This window comes from Schistocerca serialis, chromosome 5 (assembly GCF_023864345.2).
Source record: "Schistocerca serialis cubense isolate TAMUIC-IGC-003099 chromosome 5, iqSchSeri2.2, whole genome shotgun sequence".
Taxonomy (NCBI): Eukaryota; Metazoa; Arthropoda; class Insecta; order Orthoptera; family Acrididae; genus Schistocerca; species Schistocerca serialis.
The window spans coordinates 92,374,767-92,397,403 of NC_064642.1; the positions used below are offsets into that span (position 1 = coordinate 92,374,767).

Sequence of the window (22,637 nt, forward strand, 5' to 3'; positions counted from 1 at the left end):
TCCTTCTGCTATTGTTCCAATGATGTTGTCGTGTCGTAATATATGCCCTACAAGTTTGTCTCTTCTTGTTTGGATGTGCCTCGACAGAGATCTGGTTTCCCGTACTCTTCTAAGCACCTCTTCATTTGTTACTTTGTCTCTCCAGCTGATCTTCATCAGCCTTCTATCGCACCACATCTCCAGGGCCTCTAGCCGTCTTCTCTCTTCTCTTTCAATTGTCCAAGTTTCACATCCGTGTAGGGCCACACTCCAAACATCAGACTGATGTTGCTGGTGAGCAAGTTCCTTCTCCGATTAAATGCGATTTTTGCCTTTAGTATTCTGGTCGCAACTTTTTTCCGGCTTCTACCATCTCTTGTTATTTTGCTTCCCAGGTAAGTAAATTCCTCTATCACTTCCAGCTCCTCTCTTCCAATTCTCATTCTCAGAGGTTCATATTCTGCTTCTGTACTGGATACCATTACTTTAGTCTTTTTCTTATTCATTCTCACTCCATAGTGATTGCATAGAATTTTTTTCCATTGTTCTGAGAACTTCCTCTAGATCTTCTTTTGTCTCCGTGACTATAGCAATATCATCTGCATAACATGTCTATTTTCTTCCCCTTAATTTTGATCCCCACCTCAGTAGTTTCTCGAACTTGGTCTATAGCTTCCTGGATGTAAGCATTGAACATAAGAGGAGAGAGAACACATCCTTGCCTTATCCCTTTTCTAATATGTGCTTCTTGTTCATGGTGACAGTTCCTAATCACTGCCACCTCATTCTTAAAGAAACTGAGTATCACACAGATGTCTTTGTACTTTATTCCACTTTTCCTCAGCACTCTGAACATCTCTTGCCAGATAACGTTATCAAATGCCTTTTCCATGTCTACAACGGCAATATAAGTTGCTTTATTTTTCTGTAATTGCTTTTCGATAACGAGTCTCAGTGCCAGAATCGCTTCTCTTGTTCAAAATCCCCTTCTGAAACCAAACTGATCTTCACTCAGCATATCCTCCACATTCTCTTCAATTCTCTTCAGAACTATTTTTATGTGACATTAGGCTTAGAGTTCGGTACTGTTCACATTTTGTAGCTGCTGCCTTCTTTGGTATAGGAACAATGATACATTTCTGAAAGTCTGTTGGTATCTCTCCTGTGTTATAGTTATTGTCCTAAAAATATTCGATGGGGTTCATGTCGGGTGATCTGGGTTGCCAAATCATTCTCTGCAATACTCCAGGAAGCTCTTAAAATCAATCGCCAACAATTGTGGCTCGGTGACATGGAGCATTGTCATCCATAAAAGTTCTATCATTATTTGGGAATATGAGGTCAACGAAGGACTTCCGATAGTTTCCAAGTAGCAGGGCATAACCATTTTCAGTAAAAAAAAAAGCTCTAAGCACTATGGAACTTAACATCTGAGGTACCCAGTCCCCTAGACTTAGAACTACTTAAACCTAACTAACCTAAGGACATCACACACATTCATGCCCGAGGCTGCGAACCTGCGACCGTAGCAGCGGCGCGGTTCCGGACTGAAGCGCCTAGAACCGCTCGCCCACAGCGACCGGAATTTTCAGTCAATGAACAGTTCAGCTGAATCAGAGGAGCAACTCCATTCCATACAAACACAGCCCATCCTATATTTCACAGCGCCTTGTTGATAACTTGGGTCGCTGGCTTCATGGAGTCTGTGCCACACCATATCATCAGCTTTTACCAACTGAAATACGGGCTCATTTGATCAGTCTACGGTTTTCAGTCGTCTAGGGTTCAATCGATATGTCGTACTGTCAGCAGAGGCAGTCGCATCAGTCACCTGCTGCCATACCCCATTAACGCCAGATTACGCCAAACTGTCCTAAGGGACGTTCGTCGTACGCCCCTCACTGATTACCGCATTTATTTCACACAGCGTTTCTTGAGTATTATGACTGACACCTACGCAAACGCCGCTGGTCTCTGTCGTTAAGTGAACGCCGTCGGCGACTGCCTTATCCGTGGTGATAGTAATGCCTTGAATTTTATATTCTCGACGCACTCTTGACACTGTGGATCTCAGAATCTCGAATTCCCTAACGACTTCCCAAATGGAATGTCCCGCGCGTCTATCTCCTACTACCATTCCGCGTTCAAAGTCTGTTAATTCCCGTCATGCGATCATAATCACTTCGGGAACTTTTTCACGTTAATCACCGGAGTACAAATGGCAGCTCCGCTAATGCACTGTCCTTTTATACCCTGTGTACGCTATACTACAGCCGTCTGTATATGTGCATATCGCTATCCCACGACTATTGTCACCTACACCTAAGTGTATTTTAGGCTCCTATGGCTGGTGATGATGATGTTTGGTTTTCTGGGGCGCTCAAGTGCGCGGTCATCAGCGCCAGTAAAAAGTCCCAATTTTTATACAGTCCAATTTTTTCACAGTCCAATCGAGCCATTGTCAAGAATGATGACAATGAAATGATAAGGACAACACAAACACCCAGTCCTCGGGCAGATAAAAATCCCCAACGCGGCCGCGAATCGAACGCGGGACCCCGGGATTCTGATGCAGTAAGGCTAGCCGCCAGACCACGAACTGCGGATCCCTGCAGCTGGTGATCACATCTAGGGCGTAATTAACAGTTTTCGGCCGTCCTGGGTCGAAATGGTACGCAGTTAACCAAACTCTGCAAGACCGTTCCATAAATCACGTGCCTAGAGGCAGACCACTACCACGACTTTTCATTTCTCGATACTGACGCATGTGATGAGCTTACAGAGAAAGCTCACTGCTTCGTCGTCTTCCGTTACTGCACTGTCCTGTGGGAGCCTTTTCCGTATAGACCTGAAAATTACAGCTCGTCAGCGTTTCACACGATAAACTGGACGGGGCGCAACTCTCGACTGAAAGACGTGGCGCGGTTTCGCCCTGTGGTGCTGTGTTATTAGCACGGGTAATTCCCGGGGACCCGGCGAATCGCCCGACAGCCGCTACAGACAGATGCGCTAAACGTAAGCAGCGGCAAGCGCTCGAGCAGCGCGCCCCGGACAGGAGGGACTCCGCCCCGGCGGTAACACTTAGGGCTAATTACGTTGTCCGGTGAGTTACGGCCGGCCGGCGAGATAAGGCCGGGGCGTGTCAGATCGTGATATACTGTCAGCCCCGTCCGCTCTCTGGCGTTCCGTTCCGCCGCGGAATTAGTCGTCGCCGCGAGCGGCGCGGACGATCCGGACGGGCGCGGTGGCCGCTGGGAGGGGCGGCTAATGTGATAATGGGCGGTGCAGTTAATTACAGGAGGCGCTGCGAGCCGGCTGTGGGCGGCGGCAGGGCGCTACTGGCTGCCGTTGCCTTCCTGCGCTCGCATTACCGCCACCTGCTGCTGTGCGGGGTCGCCGCCGACCGTACAAAACACAAACACACGGTAGCTGTACGAGCGGCGAGGAGGTGGTAACCTTGCACGGATATCTGGATCCGAGCCTTGGGTGGTCACCCCCTCCTCCCCATCTCCCACAGTTGGCGAAGTTCACAAGAAAATCGAGGCAGTTCGACATTCATGGTGGTAAATGTGTGGAGATATTGTGCGTTACCAAAGTTCCTGCGAGTCAGAAGCCTAAGAAGAAACTGATTCTATGAAACATGTCCTTGTTTTACGCCATCCAGAGAGTTCGGTAGTAGCAGAACATCCATTGGAGAGTAAACATAGAGTCGGACCTAACAACTTTATCGTCATGGAGGCTAACCGTTTGTGGGTCACAGTATTAAAAACACTATACAGACGGAGGGAGGCACACCATTTAGCCATTAACAATTACTCTATTTAGGCCGTAATTCACAGACAGCGAGAAAATTTTCCAACTCGCTCTCCAAGGTAAGGTCAAGGGCAGTACTTCTGTGCTCCTTCAACCCTCCTTAAGTCACCAGCCCTATAATGTTTTGTTGTCGGTTGCATTATACCTTCTTTGTTAATTGTTGGCACGTGGTACAAAAACGTTTTGGGATCTCCCAGACCGCTTCCTTTGAGCTAAGTAACTGTTGTACAAAATTTGTTCGCAGACAATTGTCAGTTTTGACGATTGTAAGTTTGATAAAACTGTTAGTGGCTGGTTGAAAAAAAGATGTCAATGACATAGGAGTAGAGCAAGATACAGACGAGAAAGATGACAATTTTACAACAACCAGTGATCACAGTTCTGCTTGCGAACAACACGACCATTCAGCATTACTTTCCGACAACTGTGAGGGGACCTTTCTATTTCTCAAATAAACTTCTTAAAGTTTTAGAAGTGTTAATTAATATCAGATGTGTTGAGAGTGGTGATAAATGAAGAGGCAGGTTCCGGCACTGAATGTCAGTTTTGCAAACATTTTTTTAGTACCTAACGAGTGCACATTTTTGTGCAAGTGTAAACACTGCAATTTAGTTTTATCTGAACATATATCTCGTACAGAGATGTCACAGTCTTTTAGAGTGTAATGTTCGGTTCTCCAACTGGTCGTTTGTGCGTATTATTAAAAAAAAAAGAAAAAAAGCTGTGCTTTTGTGTGACAGAAAGTAAAATACTGAACGCATTATTTAGTGCAGTAAAAGCAACAAGGAGGATTTGCACAACACTTAAATGGTTGTAAAAATAATTGTTGTGTAAATTAAATCCAAATGATTTGAGCCTTAAATTTCGAGTTAAAGATAGGGGTCCCAGAGACCACACCTCGTAGTTAACGTTAAAGGAAAGCCAGTTAGTTTATTAAGGGTTAGTCTTCAACAATTACACTACCCTTCAACAATCAAATAATATATTCAAATAATTATGCAACGTGTCTTCGATACTAGCAAAAAGAATTATTAACATCTAAACAAAGAAGTAAAAATTAACTTTTCTTTGCAATACATGTTGAACCAGGATTGTACAATGACTACACTTTCAGAAACATACAATTTTTTAATTAACCACTAAAATTACGGTCAAAACTTCTCTATAGGTCTTTCACGAGATTTTAAAATTTCTAACTACAATAAATCTCATCGGTCATTTAAGAATTGCCTACCCTGAATATAACAAGAACGGGTGAATATATAAAAGTGCAATTTTCGCTAAGTTATCTCGATGAGGCAAATTTTTTGTCATATGCAGTTAATTTTTAATGTTAACAGCGGCCTAATTACCATACCGAATTTTTTTTAAGGAACTGTGTGGCATTTTAGGAAAAAGGTTCCAAGAGGACTTGTATGACATTTATTATTATAACTCGCATGTCTAGTGCTCGACATGTTCACCTCAAGGACTGATAGGTGCTATAAAGCGATTTCCGACAGTCAACATTGCACAGTGAGTTTCATATAGACTTGAAGTAGCACTGGTCTGTGTTTACGGCATTTCTGGTATTTTTCAGTTGTCCGTGTTTCTCTGTAGTATTTTCGATTCAGTTTTCTCCTCCATATAAAATTTCGGAGCTGTTAAGCCAGGTGAGTGTGCGATCGTTTTAAGTTTACCGAACCTGCGACCCAAATGCTCTATTTCGAGGACGTACTGAGAACTAATGACACCGAAGTTTAATGTGACAACAATGAAATCATTTTTATGTCAAAACTCTTAAAGCTTTTTAAATAAAAAAACATTATTAACATTCTACAACTTTATTTTTCATACCTACGTATTTACTTCTCAACAGCCATCGTGGCGACGACGAACACAGTTCTCCCATAGAGATACCAATTTGTTAATACCATCCTGCACAACGTCTGACTTCGTTAAGGGAGCCACAACGTCACTATTGCTTGCACCGTTTCATGACAGAGTAAAGTTCTCTTTAGGTTTTGGGAACAGATGAAAGTCGGATGGGGACCAAGTCGGGAATGTATGGAGGGTAGTCGGTGACAATGAACCCAAGGCGATTGTTACAGATGTCGTGGCGCTCGTGTGTGGTCTGGAATTGTCATGCTGAAGCAGAGGGTGCCCTATGTGTGGACGAATTCTTAGAATTCGAAACTCGATTACAACACGCTCTTCCTCACGCACCGACAGAGCTACATTACACACCACCATATTACATGTTACAATTCGCAGCCGTCTAGTGGCAGAGGGCCGCAAATATGTACATATAAAGAATGAAGCCGTAGAATGCTAATAAGGTTTGCTTCATTTAAAAAACTTTAAAGAGTTTTTACACAAAAAAATCAGATGCATTACTTTTCAGCACGTGCTTGTAATAGGGTCCGTAAGTCCATAACTAACTATATGGAATGGGCGGGACAAAATGCCACGTCTGTGTCATATGGACAGCCTTACGTCCAGTGTGATGTCTTCCAACGATCGTGGTAGCGCATGTGCTACGAACTGTAGAAATTTGTGGCTATTTAGAGTATTTATTTCGTGATAAAGTGTATTGATTTTTTTCTTGTGTTTTGATTACAGATTGACACTCTGACAAAACGCATAATTTTTGTGGGTAGGGGGTGGGCTTTCATAAGTATCACAAAGTTAGCAGTCTGGATCGCACTTTATCCACTAAAAATCATGCATTTTTTCAGAGTGTCATTATTGGATCAAAACACAAGAGTAAAATCAATACACTGTGTCACGAAATAAATACCACTTGAGCGTACAATTTATGCATAATACATAGTAGGTTTAAGTACTTTCGAGAGAAGATATGATTTAGAGTAGAAATACGCTTATGTCTGCACATAAAAAGGACTATTCATCGTATTCGTGCCTACAATACAAAGAAATGTGAATATTAAACCTGATGTTATCTCTTCTCTAAACATTCACGAAGCGTAGCTAGCCTCTGAAGATTTACAAACTAAAACAGTAAAGAGCCCATAATATGTTCTTTTCTGTGAGTGCAACTGTTTACATAGCTTAACATATTTTTGGTTATTAATTCGCTTTGGCTGCTGCCATCATCAGATCAAAACTCTCAAAATAAGTTCAGTTTCGGTTGCAATAAAACCTGTGTCTAAGTGGGCAGTTGCGAAAATGTCTTTCAATGACGAACTTCCACAGTTAGGCATACTTGCAATGGTAATACTAGTCAATGCTGTGTTAAAATTTGTGAGTGAACACAGTTATGACATTATCCTCCGTATAACTTACATTAATCGGATGTTCTCTGATATACGGGCGTTATGAACTGAAATCTACTGCTTCTAAGAAGTGTAATATTCTTGCCTCAATTTGTGCGGTAGTGTTTATTTGCTTGTCTTGCAAGTCATAATTTGCAGTTTCACAGCCTTCCAACCGTAGATTTAGCATTGCACATTTTTTGTGTGAGAAATTTAGCTGTTTCAAAACTGCTGAATATGTTTATGTCAACGGCAATTTTCAACTTAATAACAAATAACCAAAAGAAGGTGCACTAAGAGTCTGTTTGTACAGCTTAATTTCAAAGTTTACTGAAGAGAGGCAAATTTCATAATTTCACTTGGACGAGAGAAATTAAAACAAAAAGGTGTGACCGTCGCAATTAGTCGTCTCCAATCGAACAAAACACGGAAACAAAGCATTTCTTTCTTTCCGCAATAAACGCCAAACCCAATTACTTCTACTTCCATCTCTGTAAACAGATTCAACGGGCTGTGTAATCAATTAAACGTTTCCACAGAGTTCATTAATGAGTGACAAGATTGCTATACGTGGCTATATTTTCCAGCGATCGGAGGAAACAATCAGGCACCCACTATCCATTTTTCAGATGTTGAGACTGGGAACTCCAGCAGTCAGCGTAAATATAAATCCATTAGCTCGCTCTGCTGATCCAGTGGACAGAGTTGCTATTGGGGAGGGGAGAGAGGGAGGCAGGGAAAAGAATTACGATAGCAGACACGGGGAAGCGGCGTAGGCACATAACGGACGTACAGTGGCGCAGCCCCTGGCGGGCAGACTACCTGCTATACATACAGCCAGTCACTGGCGACTTGGATGCTGCGATTACTGTGTTCAAGACAAGAACAACCGAGACTTTATTGTGAGTGCGAACTACCGTACTGCAATCAATTCATATAGCTACAAATTACGTCAGAAATTCGGAAATGTAATAGTAAAATTTTTATCCTCTGGATGTCGGACACGCAGAGACGTAAATTGCACTTTTTCTGCAGATGTTCGGTTGTATACCTTTTGTTATCGGTGTGGGCCAAGATACTTAGGACACGATACCAAAAAGGGCTTGATACAGCGTATTTCAGGATATGGATTTGTTACGTAGCAATGCGCAGCAAGAGCAAGGAGTCCCTAGCTCGCTTCCGCGTCCATAAGTCGTATGTGTACCTTTCCGGTTCTTATGCGTTTCAGTTACGCAAGGAAATGAAATGGTAAAGCCACGCCTTAATATCATATGGTGTATTTTTTCTGTTTTTCGTATAATTGTGAAATTTTGTAGTGCTGCGTTAAGATAAGTAACTGATTACGTAATACACCCTCATTGGTAACCACAGCCAACTGTGGCTGGTGCCCATTCTCTGACCTGACGACAAGGTTCTTTTCCGGCATAGAATACATTATTTCTTAAATCTGTGACGGCAAGGAAAGAACAGTGAGACATTAGTGAGAGACTACAAGCAGGAATGGTAAATATTTTTTGAGGTGGTAGTATAGACAAGCTAAAATAAAACTTTCCATATAGCCCGTCAATATTCATTAGTTAGACAGATATAGTTAGTTGCTAAAACAAGTTTTCATTTCATATGTTCGTACTCCTGTTTCTATTAGTTCACTTGCCGACTGCCATTTTTCTTCGGAAGTTCAAGTTGTAAAGATGTGCTTAAGTTTATATAATGTAATTTATCGGCCAGTTCTACTGTATCTTTCAAACATATCACACATATTTCCATGTGTGGCGTATGCTAGTAAGGTATTTGTAAAATGGTGTTGCACAGCAAATGCTGCTGCGGCTTGTAGAGAATAGGGCAGACGGATTCCCAATCGCTGAGTATCAGATTAAATAGTATTTAATCGTGTTTTCACTAATTTATGTGAAACTGGTGCAGTGCTCATCCGTCACGTTTCAGCTGAATTTGCGAATGAACTGAGCAAGACTATAGCAGAAGACATTTAATTTGTAGAAAGTAGCCCAGCAACAAACACACATCCAATTTCTAGACATAGCTGTATTCCACGTACAAGAATATGATGGACATTAGTACACAAGGCGTCTATCCTTGTCATTTACAGAGAAGGAGATGAAGGTGGACTGGAATATGTGGTGCAGTATGACAGACGGAGAGAGCTAAGCAAAGTTTTCAAAACACTATGGAATTAATTTAAAGAATTCTCAGGTATAGACATAATTTAAGAGGCCCAACACTGTCTTTAACTGTAAATGAGGATGAAAGTGGATGCTGTAAACTTCCCTTCTTACCAACTGAGGTAACAGTTTCTTTGCTCAAACGTCAGTCTGACATTTGTTCCTTGAAAATTAACTAATCGTAAGTGAAGTTGCAATGGGTAAAACATGAGGACTGGCGTCGCTTTTCTTAAAAATACTGAAGCTTTAGTTTCATGCACTGAATAGCAAATCGTCAACCTATTCCGTGGTATGTGTAACCAGCGTGGTGACACTCGCCCCGAAGGTACTTGTTGGATATTTTTTGATGCAAGAGATGTTCTTCGCCAGAATTAAGCTTTCTAATGGACAGCAAGCGGTGGTTTCAATATCCCGATGACGAGAATGTAAGCCAGTGTCTTGCGCTTATGTGAGATTCTAAAGCAATGCTCGTTAGGCCAGGAATCATACCAAGTTGAAACCAAAGGAAGAGGTAGACGCCATTTTAGAAAGGCTGTAGAATCCGCCATAGATTCAGTCAGCGAGGACGATAAGAAATACTGAACAATCCGTAGCGGGAGATATTGTAGGAAAAACTTTGTGACTCATGGGAAGGTTTACTTTTAATACTGCTTAGGCTCCTTTTGGACTTCCATTCATCTTCAGTAGTCTCAATACTTATCTACATGTAAGTACACATGCAGAATGCAACAGGTATAAGTACACATATTTTACTGGTACGTTATATCTGCACAAATCAGTGTGTTGGTTGTTTTTTGCTCTGCCTCTAACAGTCTTCCTACAAGCACTTCACATAATTTACTACCTCAAGTTTTCTGCATGACCGCAGCTGCACCACTGAGTGGACTTCACCTGTCAGTTTAGACTGACCATTTTGGATCCATGCATCCACACTGTAACATCTAACCTGCTGCTGAAGGGAAAATAAGTATCAAGTTTTTGCTTTCGTCACACGTACCTGAAGGTACTAAACAATCTGAAAACATACTACTCCTAATAGCTGCATTCATTAGTCTGCAAATGACGTGGATACTGATGGAATGTTGTTCAGTACACCTTCCTCCGTCAACAGTAGAAATATCAGCACTTACATCTATCCTGTATATTCCTAAATCACGTTACGACGTGTGTATTAGAAGTTAGTCAATGGAATTTTTGGTTTCCGCAATGTCTTTCATGATGCAATTAGTAACTCCACTTATAATATACCATTTTACACAAGCAGATGTACTTGATATGTGTTCAATACCGACCTGTCTTTCATTTATGTTGAGAGAGGACAAATTTCATCCGAGGGTAAAAACGACTGTTCTCTGTCGCTACCGCTGTGAAAAGTACTCAAAACTGTTACTAACCTGTGTGTATCCGCTGGTGCGCCTTGAGGTGGGAGCTCTTCGTGTAGACCTTGGTGCAACCTGCAAAGGGGAACAAAGAACACACGTGTAAAATTCTATGGATCATTTATAACAAACATCCACCATGAAAATTATCGCCAAATGCACTGCAAACGTTCTTATTCGACTAGGACTGGTTTGTATGCAACATAAGCTGAGGGCTCTACAGAAGTCATTCTCAAATCTGTAAGAAACTCAGTATTGTGCACAAAGAAGACTAATATTAGGTTAATTTCTTATGAAAGTCTTTGCAAAACATGTCGTTTATGTACCAGATGTAGGAACAACACAATTCAATGTCGCATAGTCACTGATGACAGTCATTTCAACTTTCAGTACCATGTGTCGTTGTTGTTCTATGATGTTATCGTCTATCGACATATGTGGCAACAACACAAAAAACTTATGTTAACTGTCCCCTAAGTTACTGTTGGCTCAGAACAAGAAGTTACCCAAATGTTCGAGAATTTTTGTTTAATGAACAACTCCCACTTCAAAGACGCAAATATTTAAATGCGTATCTTTTGCGTGCGTTATTAAGAAAGGATTATTATATGGCAAACAAGTTATTGAGATAACGCATGCGTGATGAACACATGCTGATTACAGTTTATTCCAATGGAAGCTGTCATTAGGAACGAGATCAGAAATATTTTATTTGTAACAGTTAGCTACACCTTCCAGCTATTTCTTTACGTAGTCGCCGTCCTGACTTAAACATTTGTCGGAACGTTGTACCAGCTTCCCAATACCCTCATCACAGAAGACAGCCGCCAGTGCTTTCCGCCAATTCTCTACGCTGCCATAATGTTGTCTTCATAGCCAGCGGTTCATGTGAGCAGAGATTTAACTCAGAGGGAGACAATTACGGGCTGTATTGTGGGTAATCAAATATTTACAATTAAAAACGATGCAGGAGCGTCTTCATTGCTCCTGCAGAATGCGGCTGAGAATTGTCTTGAAGAAGAATCCGCACGACAGTTATGTAATGTTGGCTGCATAGCTTCAGGCGAAATTCCTCACCAGGCCCTCGTACTTGGCGGAAGACACTATTTTCTAGACCTTAACGCGCTCACTGTGAGCTCAGAAATGAGAAGAGCGACGTGATGCTATCTAGGATCACACTAGAGACACTGCCCAACACATCTTTGCAAAGCTTTATCGGATTTTCATAGTCGTTTCCATTTCGCGACCGATCGGAACTTACTTTCTGGACACCACTCGTATAGGCAATACTGAAAGCGTAGCGCTTGCCATTTCGCCGCGTCCTGCTCCAGCCACATCCAGAGAGGACCTCACTAAGTGTGCGGCCGTGGGCAGGCTGGCTGGCTGGCTGTGATTTGCCATTAGACGAAAAATTATTTGCGGACGCCTGGTCGGGGCCGTAACGGGCCTGCTGCGTGGCCTTAAGACACCAACTGCAAGAACGTCCCGCTCCCTAACGCTGCTCTGCCGAAAAAGCACTCCGCTGCTGCTATCTGGGCGGCCCCAGCCCACGCCTTGCAGAATCGCGCGGAAATTAATTCTGCGGTAATAGCTTGGTGTCTTCTTCGTAGCTGTTGCTGGCACTCATCCCACTGTATGCGTAATCTTCTCTCCCTTACTTCCTTCTTTTCGATTTCTACAGTACACATCAGAGATGTGTAAGGGCTCCCCAGCGAAATTTCTGCAGCATAATCGAAACAACATTGGCAACATGTGCATCCACATGTTGTAAAGGTTGTTTCGACTGGTGAAGTTTCGCTTGCAAGACCTTAAAATTCCATCGTACAGTCCCAATCCTTCCCCTTACAATTTACTTTTTTCTTCGGGTCCAGAACAAAGACATTCGCGGTCTCTGGTTTGCTTCAGGCAAAGATATGCACTCCTAGGTACAATCATTGTTCCGTAGGCAACGCCAGACATTTTTCCGTCAAGGCACTAGTCGCCTTGGCTCAAAGTGGGATAAATTTGTTAACCGTTACGGTTGTTATTTTTGAAATAGTAGTTTACTTACATTTTAGGCTGCTGTAACTGAATCGGTAGAAACGGAACCCTTATAGCATCACTTTGCTGTCCGTGTGTCTGTCTGACTGTCTATCGGTCCGACTGTTGAAAACTCATTTTCGCAGGAGCGGGATTGAGTATAAAGTTGAAATTTATTTCACATAGTAAAGTCTACAGGCACTTCAAGGTGTAGAAAATAAAACTTCTAAGTCAATGAATTACAAAGCTACTGCAATTTATGTCACATATGTTGCAAACACACACATGAAAGCCTATAGGATACTTCCACTTGGTCTAGAGTCATGAAATTTCCAGAATGAAATTTTCAGTCTGCAGCGGAGTATGCGCTGATATGAAACTTTCTGGCAGATCAAGACTGTGTGCCGGACCAAAATTCGAGACCTTTACCTTTCGCGGGCAAGTGCTCTACCATCTGAGCTACCCAAGCACGACCCGTCCTTAGTTCTGCAAGGTTCGCAGGGGAGCTTCTGTGGAGTTTGGAAGGTAGGATGCGAGGTACTGGCGGAAGTAAAGCTGTGAGGACGGGTCGTGAGTCGTACTTGGGTAGCTCGGACGGTAGAGCACTTGCCCGCGAAAGGCAACGGTCTCGAATTCGAGTCTCTGTCCGGCACACAGTTTTGATCTGCCAGAAAGTTTCATCATGAAATTTGGTAAGAAGCTAGGTTTCACAGTACAACTAAAGGAGAAAAATCCGAAATTTTTTAGCTTTTGATTGCATCATACAAAAAGAATTTTTTGTTTAATTTGTTGTCCAAGTGTCTATCTGTTCATCCGCCTGTTAAGGCCGCTTTTTCTGAGGAGTTGGTGGACGCATCACGATCACATTTATGCCAGGTGCTAAGGGCTATGGTCTCTTGGCGGTGTAATAAATTTAATATGCTAAGTCAATGGCATCAAAAGATGCAGCCATTTATGTGACACCGATTGATACTCTCAAACTCACTCATCAAAACATATAGTGTACTCCCTGTAGGCCTAGAATCCTGAAATTTGGCAAGAAGCAAGGTTTCACAGTACAACTAAAGGAAAAAGATCGGAAAGTTGCAAATTTATAACTACATCACCACATTATTTTTTTTTATTTTTGTTCTTGAAAGTTTTGGAATTCCCGGGAGCGATATCTTGCTAATATCGATATCGATAACAGGTAAAAATCGTCGAGATTCTATATTCCCGGGTGGATGAGATGTCTGCTCGTATATACATAATTAATTTTTGTACAGAGCCACCTGTCTCGCTTAGATTTCATAGCCCCTTCGTCACCATGCTACGGTAAAGTCACAAACGTACCTTCGGACTGAACTACATCCTCCTCACACAGTGGGTTGAGCGCCTTATTGGTTCGTCGATGTATTCGACGCCCTACATAATTTGAAAATAGGGCAATTGCGACTCGTCGCACTACACAACACACACACTTACAGGCACTTACCGTCCACTTTCTGTATTGTTCTGCTCACTGATCTCGTGCAGCTGTCTTTGCTGCAGTGAACATTGGCCTTATGCGAAACACCTCACTCCAGTTGTCCACTGCTTGCACTCCTTCGCAGTTGACTTGGATCTGCATTACCTGGCAATAGCAATTCCTGTCCGGTTAGTTATTGACAAGGCATGAAACTCATCCCCAGTTCCCAACGGTTAGGATTTTCTTACTGTCACCTCTCTGATGCCACTTTACATGGCTATGATTGCCAGGCCAATCCGTCCGCTTTGATATGGTAACAAGTTGGTCATTGCCATTCACGGCTTGAGCGCGGGCAATTCCAAACAATAGAGCTACTTACCTTACGTCATGTCAGCACGTCGATCGACCTTACTGTGCTGAAGCCATATAATCGGCTGGCAGATACACACATCACGATAGCAATGGAGCGCCACACGATCGCTTAATACGCCTTCATCCTCATGTAAAATACTGAAAAGCGCCTAGTGTGTTCCCTAAACGTTGTGACTTGTATTTTGTACAGTGAGTTTATTTTGTAGTTACAAGTACGAGGCGTGTTTTTTTAAGTAAGTACCGTTTTGAAATTAAGAAAAAGACGTGCTAAGATATCTCAATAATTTTATTTTTACACGAAAGCCTGTACCTTAATCTAGTTTTCTACATAATTTCCGCCAATATTGAGGCACTTGTCATAACGTTGTACAAGTTTTTGAATACCCTCCTCTTAGAAGTCTGCCGCCTGACTTGTTGACCACTACATCACCGCTGTTTTGACTTCGTCATCGTCTTGAAGACGCTGACCGCCCAGGTGTTTCTTCAAGTGCAGAAACAGATGGTAGTCACTGGACGCAAGATCGCGGTTGTACGGAGTTTCCCATCGAAAAGATGTGATGAGATCTTTGGACTGATTCGCCACATGCGGACGGGCATTGTCTTGCAGCAAAAGGATGCCCTTGCTCAACTTCCATGGACTATTGCTTTGATTCTGGTGTGACGTAGGCCACCAATGTTTCATCGCCAGTAACAATTTGGCTTAAGAAATCATCACCGTCGTTGTGGTACCGCTCAAGGAAAGTCAATTCACTGTCTAAACGTTTAGTTGTGTGCACATCCGTCAACATTTTCGGTACCCAAAGTGCGCACAGTTTTCGGTAATTCAAGTGTTCGGTCACAAAGCCATACAAAACACTACGACAAACATTAGGAAAGTCATCCCGTAAGGAGGAAATCGTAAAGCTTGTGTTTTCTCTCACATTATCGTCCACTTTCTGCACCAAACTTTCATTAACGATCGAAGGACGCTCACTCCGTTGTTCATCATGCACATTTGTGCGGCCATCTTTAAATGCTCTCACCCACTTTCTTACCATTCCATCATTCATAATGTTTTCTTCGTAAACTGCATAGATCTCACGATGAATATCGATCGCTTTTAGGCCTTTAGCACTAAGAAATCTTATAACAGCCCATACTTCATAGTCGGCGGGACTCACGACTATCGGAGGCATGTTAAACACTCAGTACACAACGTAAACAAGGAAGAATCAGACTGTAGTGGCGTCAGTGCGTAGATTAAGGTCTTTTTTTAAATTTCAAAACGGTACTTACTTAAAAAACACCTCTCGTAGTTCTATATATTTCGGATTCCCTTTGTCTATTTTAAATTATTGTTCTCTGTTATAGGGCTGGATAAGTTTTATGTGGTGCAACGTTTGGCGGCAATGACTGCCTAACAATATGTGGCAGAAACGCAGACAGGTAGGCTGCAGTCGCAGGTAGAGAGCGGTGTGAGGAAAAGCGCAGCAGACATCTTCGCCTGCGCGTCTGCTACCCGCGCAAAACATTTCGCGCGCCGTCTACGTGAGCGCCATCAGCGACCGGTGCCGGCAGCGAGCATTCGTCTCCGCCTGCGCGTGGCGCCCGTCCCATAAATCGCGGCCAGGGTTTAGCGTTCAGCCGGCGACGCAACGTCCAGACACTCGTATTTCACCGGCCGCGCTGCGTTGGGCGAGGTGTTCTGCGGACGGCCGCGTAATTAGAACAGCGCCGACACGCTTCCACTTTGTTCCCCCGTGTCCGCCGCCAGCGAATTATGTCCTCCTCTCTGAATTCAGCACCCAGCCACCTCGTACGGGGACGCGATACGATCTTTAAAACTGGTACATTATCAAGAGCAGGGGTCTGAGTCTGAAGACATGGCATAAACTACACCGAGAGTAGCTATTCTTTCTTCCTTTCCACGGGATTAACACCGACGATGAACGAATGCCACAATGGGTAGAGAATTTTACGTCCGACACAAAAGAAATCAGACTTGTCTCGCTACTAAGTAACTGCATGATGTGACTTATTACTGCGTGACTGTTATTTGATGCCGAAATGCACTACGACAGGTTTCGATTTGCTCGATAAACTCAATGGTGGTGAACGACCAGTTCACAGCAGACGCGTGTTTTTGCGTTCCGCCAACAATGTCGTGAATCAGGACAAGTTGTCCGCCCACAACGCTTTGTGAGTGGAGAACAGTTTGTGAGACCTGAGCTTCTACCAGCGTGTCGAATGTTAAAAAATACCTATGCGAAAGGAACCGGGTTCGCAGAAAGCACTGATATTTCTACAATAGAATAGCCAGTCATTTTCAAGGGACAAATGGAACGAGACATCGCGGTACAGGCAACTTAATCCACCGATGGCTGTGTCTACGTCGAACAGGCGTATGCAGAATGACGATACACAATGTAAACAACTATTTCCACCACACTTTGAAAGATGAACATCGTCAGACGTTTCTGTAACGAAATATTAATTAACAAAGGGCAAATAGATGTAAGTGTAGCCTTCCGTGGCCGTTGTCACTGTCAATAAAATTCTTCTGGGTTGTTGACCGCATTACCAATCTATAAAATTGTGCGACGCTTCGGTCACTATTACAAGTAGCCTTCGCAGGACTATGCTGAGGAAGGCCACTTGCAACACTGGCCGAAACGTCGGAAAATTTTTCATATTGATAACGCTGTCAACGGCCCAGAAGAATTTTATTAATAAATGGGAAGTAGCACTATGTCTGTTCGTATGTTACTTGATCAGAGACAGAGAGACAGACAGACAGATAGATAGACAGACAGACAGACCGACAGAGCAGGATTCAAAGCAGAATTTTAAAGAATGACCTATCTCTATTTCTATTGTCACTTGCTAGTTTAATCTTAATGGCTTCCTTAGTAATACAACTGCAGTTATCGGAATTACACACACCGGAAACATCGTATGATAGGAACCAATGCAAGGTTCTGCAGTTACAGGATTGCTCGGCTGTTGTAAGCGTGCGTGAAGCTCGTCCTTTGTACACCAGCAAGGCCGTACAGACAAGGAGATCCTGCGCTCCTGGTAGAGCGGTCGAAGCCGCAATCTAACCTCCCATGTAAAAACATCTTTTTTCCCATTTTTTCCACGTACATTTCTTAGATCTTATAGTTTTGTATGATTTTCTTTACAAAAATGTAGTATTACCAAAAATATTACTCTGCTATATGTGACAGAATTACAATGTGAACGGGAAACTTGGAAGTTTTTATTTATTGTCCTTGAACTTTAATCCCTTCTCCAAATTTCTTATTGGTTTTAATCGGGAATAGGGTACAAGCTTGCCTCATTTCTTTCTCTGCTACTGCTTCCATTTCATTTCCTTCGACTCTTATTTGAGACCCTCCAGGTTAGCCGAGAGCGCTAATGCGCTGCTTCCTGGACTCGGGTAAGCACGCCGGCTCCGGTTCGAATCCGCCCGGCGGAATTAACGACGAGGGCCGGTGTGCCGGGCAGCCTGGATGTGGTTTTTGGGCGGTTTTCCACATCCCCCTAGGTGAATACCGGGCTGATCCCCACGTCCCGCCTCAGTTACACGGCTCGCATACATTTGAACACTGTCGTAATATTCCATTGATTACATTAGTCGCAGACAGTTGGGGTACATTAATTCCGTCCCGGGTAGTAAGGGGTGGCGGCAGGAAGGGCATCCGAGCAACCCTTCCACTAACATTGCCAAATACGATTAACCATGCCGACCCTGCCTAACTGCGGGAAAAAGGCACAAGCGAAAGAAAGAAAGAATACAAGGTGTACAACTCTGTTTCCGCCGTTTGCCGATAGGTCGCGACAACGAAAAGAAGCGATCGAAAGAAACAGATTGCAGACGTCAGGCAGTTAGCTTGGACATCGGTCAACACAACCTTACTCAAACATTACTCGATTTGTGTCTGCAACATAATGCTGTTCTTAATTGAAAACGTCAGTTTACGAGCCTAATTCTCGTCATTTGCGGGAGGTGCTACTGTTTTGTTGCAATATGAAGAAAACAGCGGCTGAGTCTCATCGAATGCTCTCAAGTACGTATGGTAAGGACGCTATTAGTGAAAGAACGTGTATTGAGTGGTTTTAGCGCTTCAAGAACGGTGATTTTACAGTCGTAGACCGGCATAGTGGTGGAAGAGAGAATGTTTTCATAGATGCAGAATTGGAGACGTTGCTGAGTGAACACTCGCGTCAAACTCAATAAGAACTGGCACGATTAGTGGGAGTGACTCAGTAAGCCATTTCAAAACGTCTCAAGCCTATGGGCATGATTCAGAAAGAAGGAACTTGGGTCCCGTGTCAGCTGAAACCAAGAGACGTTGAACGGCGTTTGTGTGTTTGTGAACAGTTGCTTCAGAGGCAAAAACGGAAGGTATTTCTACATCGCATTGTGACCGGACACGGAAAATGGGTTCATTGCGATAACCCTAAACGGAAAACATCATGGGGATATCCCTGCCATGCTTCGACGTCGAAGGCCAATCCGAATATTCACGGCTCCAAGATATTAATGCGTTTGAGCCGAGAATTAAAAGACAAACGGCCGCAATACAGCGAGAATCACGATAAATTGATTTTGCAGCACGACAACGCTCGACCCCACGTTGAAAAAGAGGCCAAAACATACTTGGAAACGTCAAAATGGGAAGTCCTACCCCACCCGCCGTATTTTACAGACATTGCTCCCTCTGACTATCACCTGTTTAGATCAATGGCGTATGGCCTGGCTGACCAACAATACCGATCTCATGAAGAAGTCACAAATTGGATCGATTCGTGGATCGCTTCAAAAGATGAACAATTTTTTCGACGCGGGATTCGTACACTGCCCGAAAGATGGGAGAAAGTAGTGGCCAGCGATGGAAAATACTTTGAATGATACATGTGTAATCAATTTCTTTCATTAAAGCCTCAACTGTTGGGAAAGAACGGTGGAAGCAAAGCTGTACACCTTTTATACATGACACTGCCTTATGTCATTCAGTTTTATAAAAACTAGATCTTTATTACAATAATGTTATAAACTAATTAGTTACATGGTGTTTATAAAAGCACCATATCGGCGTATTCCTCTGCCGTAGATTTGAAAGGAATCTCTATTTCATAGATAATCTACAAACTGTAACAGCTACTATGTGGTTTCAGTTATACAGGATGGTTCACTGATCGTGACCGAGCCAAATATCTCACGAAACAAGCGTCAAACGAAATAACTACAAAGAAAGCTTCGTCGATAAATAGAACGCGTGCAAAAAATCTGTCATCGTCCAGTAATTTCTCTTGTGCCCAGTGGCAGAACTGTACACGAGGTTCAACGTCGTCGCCATGCAGTTCCTGGTACATAGAAATATGGTACGGGTGCAATCGATGTTGATGTGGCATTCTCAACACCGACGTTTTTGAGATTCCCGATTCTCGCTCAATTTGTCTACTACTGATGTGCGGATAAGTCGCGACAACAGCTAAAACACCTACTTGGGCATCATCATTTGTTGCAGGTCGTGGTTGACGTTTCACATGTGGCTGAACACTTCCTGTTTCCTTAAATAACGTAACTATCCGGCGAACGGTCCGGACACTTGGAAGATGTGGTCCAGGATACCGAGCAGCATACACAGCACACGCCCGTTGGGCATTTTGATCACAATAGCCATAAATCAACACGATATCGACCTTTACCACAGTTGGTAAACGGTCCATTTTAACACGGGTTATGTATCACGAAGCATATACCGTCTGCACTGGCGGAATGTTACGTGACTATTACAGCGCCATCTATTAAAAAGCCATCTATTAAGTGGTCCAACTTAAACATTCGTTTTTCTTTACGCACTACACGAATATGTAATAAAATGGGAGTTCCTACTTAAAAAACGCAATTGATATCCGTTTGACCTATGGCAGTGCCATCTACCGGGCCAACCATAGCGCCATGTGGTTTCCCCCTTCAAGCTAGACGAGTTTCGTTCTTTGTACTTTTTTCGTTTGATGCTTATTTCGTGAGATATTTGACCGGGTCACTATCAATGGACCATCCTGTATACACTGTCGTTATTATGCTCGTCCACCATACAATACAGAAAACTAACTCGTTGCAATGTTAGGAAACGACTGAAACAACTCACTAACAGTTGACAACAATGACATAAAAGTTTCTACATTATTAGTGGAAAGTAAACAAATTTATTTGTATAATAATCTTTGCTTCTCTGTATGTTCTAGAGAACTACTGCAGATACACGTCTGGGACATGTTTTATTGGATTCACCGGACCAATACCAACAAAATGGAAATCGTGCTTTACTTTAACCTAGTACGGTTTTGCGAGGGCTTCGTATTAGCGAAGTTGCTAAATTTCAGGCAAAATCTTTTATTAACCGTAGCTCCGTAACTAAATATTTGTGGACCTATATTTATATGAACTTTTTTCTTTAGTTTTGCTTGTAGAATAACATATTAAAATATTTGCATATCTTCGTAAATCACCCTGTATATGCAGACTGAAGTGACGAATGAAAATTTGTACCAAAGCCAGTATTCAAACAAAGGAAATTGGTGCAGTTGTGTAAAATCCACTGTGCCAGGGTGGTGTAATCGTTAGCGCATGTACTTCCTGAGGAGCATATCCTGGCCTTGGTACAAATTTTCATTCGCCGCTTCAGTCAGCATATATAAATCATAGATATTTGAGACATGATAAGGTCTCTGTAACAACATACACTACTGGCCATTAAAATTGCTGCACCACGAAGATGACGTGCTACAGACGCGAAATTTAACCTACAGGAAGAAGATTCTGTGATATGCAAAAATTAGCTTCTCTGAACATTCACACAAGGTTGGCGCCGGTGGCGACACCTACAACGTGTTGACATGAGGAAAATTTCCAACCGGTTTCTCATACACAAACAGCAGTTGACAGGCGTTGCCTGGTGAAACGTTGTTGTGATGCCTCGTGTAAGGAGGAGATATTCGTGCCATCACGTTTCCGACTTTGATAAAGATCGGATTGTAGCCTATCGTGATTGCGGTTTATCGTATCGCGATACTGCTGCTCGCGTTGGTCGAGATCGAATGACTGTTAGCAGAATATGGAATCGGTGGGTTCAGGAGGGTAATACGGAACGCCTTGCTGGATCCCAACGGCCTCGTATCACTAGCAGTCGAGATGACAGGCATCTTATCCGCATGGCTCTAACGGATCGCGCAGCCACGTCTCGATCCATGAGTCAGCAGATGGGGACGTTTGCAAGACAAAAACCATCTGCACAAACAGTTCGACGACGTTTGCAGCAGCATGGACTATCAGCTCGGAGACCATGGCTGTGGTTACTCTTGACGCTGCATCACAGACAGGAGCGCCTGCGATGGTGTGCTCAACGACGAACCTGGGTGCACGAATGGCAAAACGTCACTTTTTCGGATGAATCCAGGTTCTGTTTACAGCATCATGATGGTCGCATCCGTGTTTGGCGACATCGCGGTGAACGCACATTGGAAGCATGTATTCGTCATCGCCATACTGGCGTATCACCCGGCGTGATGGTATGGGGTGCCAGTGGTTACACGTCTCGGACACCTCTTGTTCACATTTACGGCGCTTGGAACAGTGGACGTTACATTTCAGATGTGTTACGATCCGTGGCTCCACCCTTCATGCGATCCCTGCGAAACGCTACATTTCAGCGGGATAATGCACGACCGCATTTTGCAGGTCCTGTACGGCCCTTTCTGGATACAGAAAATGTTCGACTGCTGCCCTGGCTATCACATTCTCCAGATCTCTCACCAACTGAAAACGTCTGGTCAATGGTGGCCGAGCAACTGGCTCGTCACAATACGCCAGTCACTACTCTTGATCAACTGTGGTATCGAGTTGAAGGTGCATGGGCAGTTGTACCTGTACACGCCATCCAAGCTCTGTTTGACTCAATGCCCAGGCGTATCAAGGCCGTTATTACGGCCAGAGGTGGTTGTTCTGGGTACTGATTTCTCAGGATCTATGCACCCAAATTGCGTGAAAATGTGATCACATGTCAGTTCTAGTATAATATATTTGTCCAATGAATACCCGTTTATGGTCTGCGTTTCTTCATTGTGTAGCAATTTTAATGGCCAGTAGTGTAGTTTCATCCTCCTGTTGGAGTAGCTCCAGACGCACCTACTGACTTCAGTACAT

At 43.3% G+C, this 22,637-nt stretch overlaps 1 protein-coding gene across 1 annotated transcript in view; it reads right to left on the reverse strand.

Moving 5' to 3' along the window:
• Window positions 1-10,615: 10,615 nt before the first annotated feature.
• The window catches only part of LOC126481764 (dendritic arbor reduction protein 1-like), a 191,124-nt gene continuing 179,102 nt past the window's right edge, over window positions 10,616-22,637 (reverse strand). The window contains exon 5 of the mRNA XM_050105719.1: window positions 10,616-10,680. Coding sequence (XP_049961676.1) covers window positions 10,616-10,680 — 65 coding nt within the window. The remainder of the gene's footprint in view (window positions 10,681-22,637) is intronic.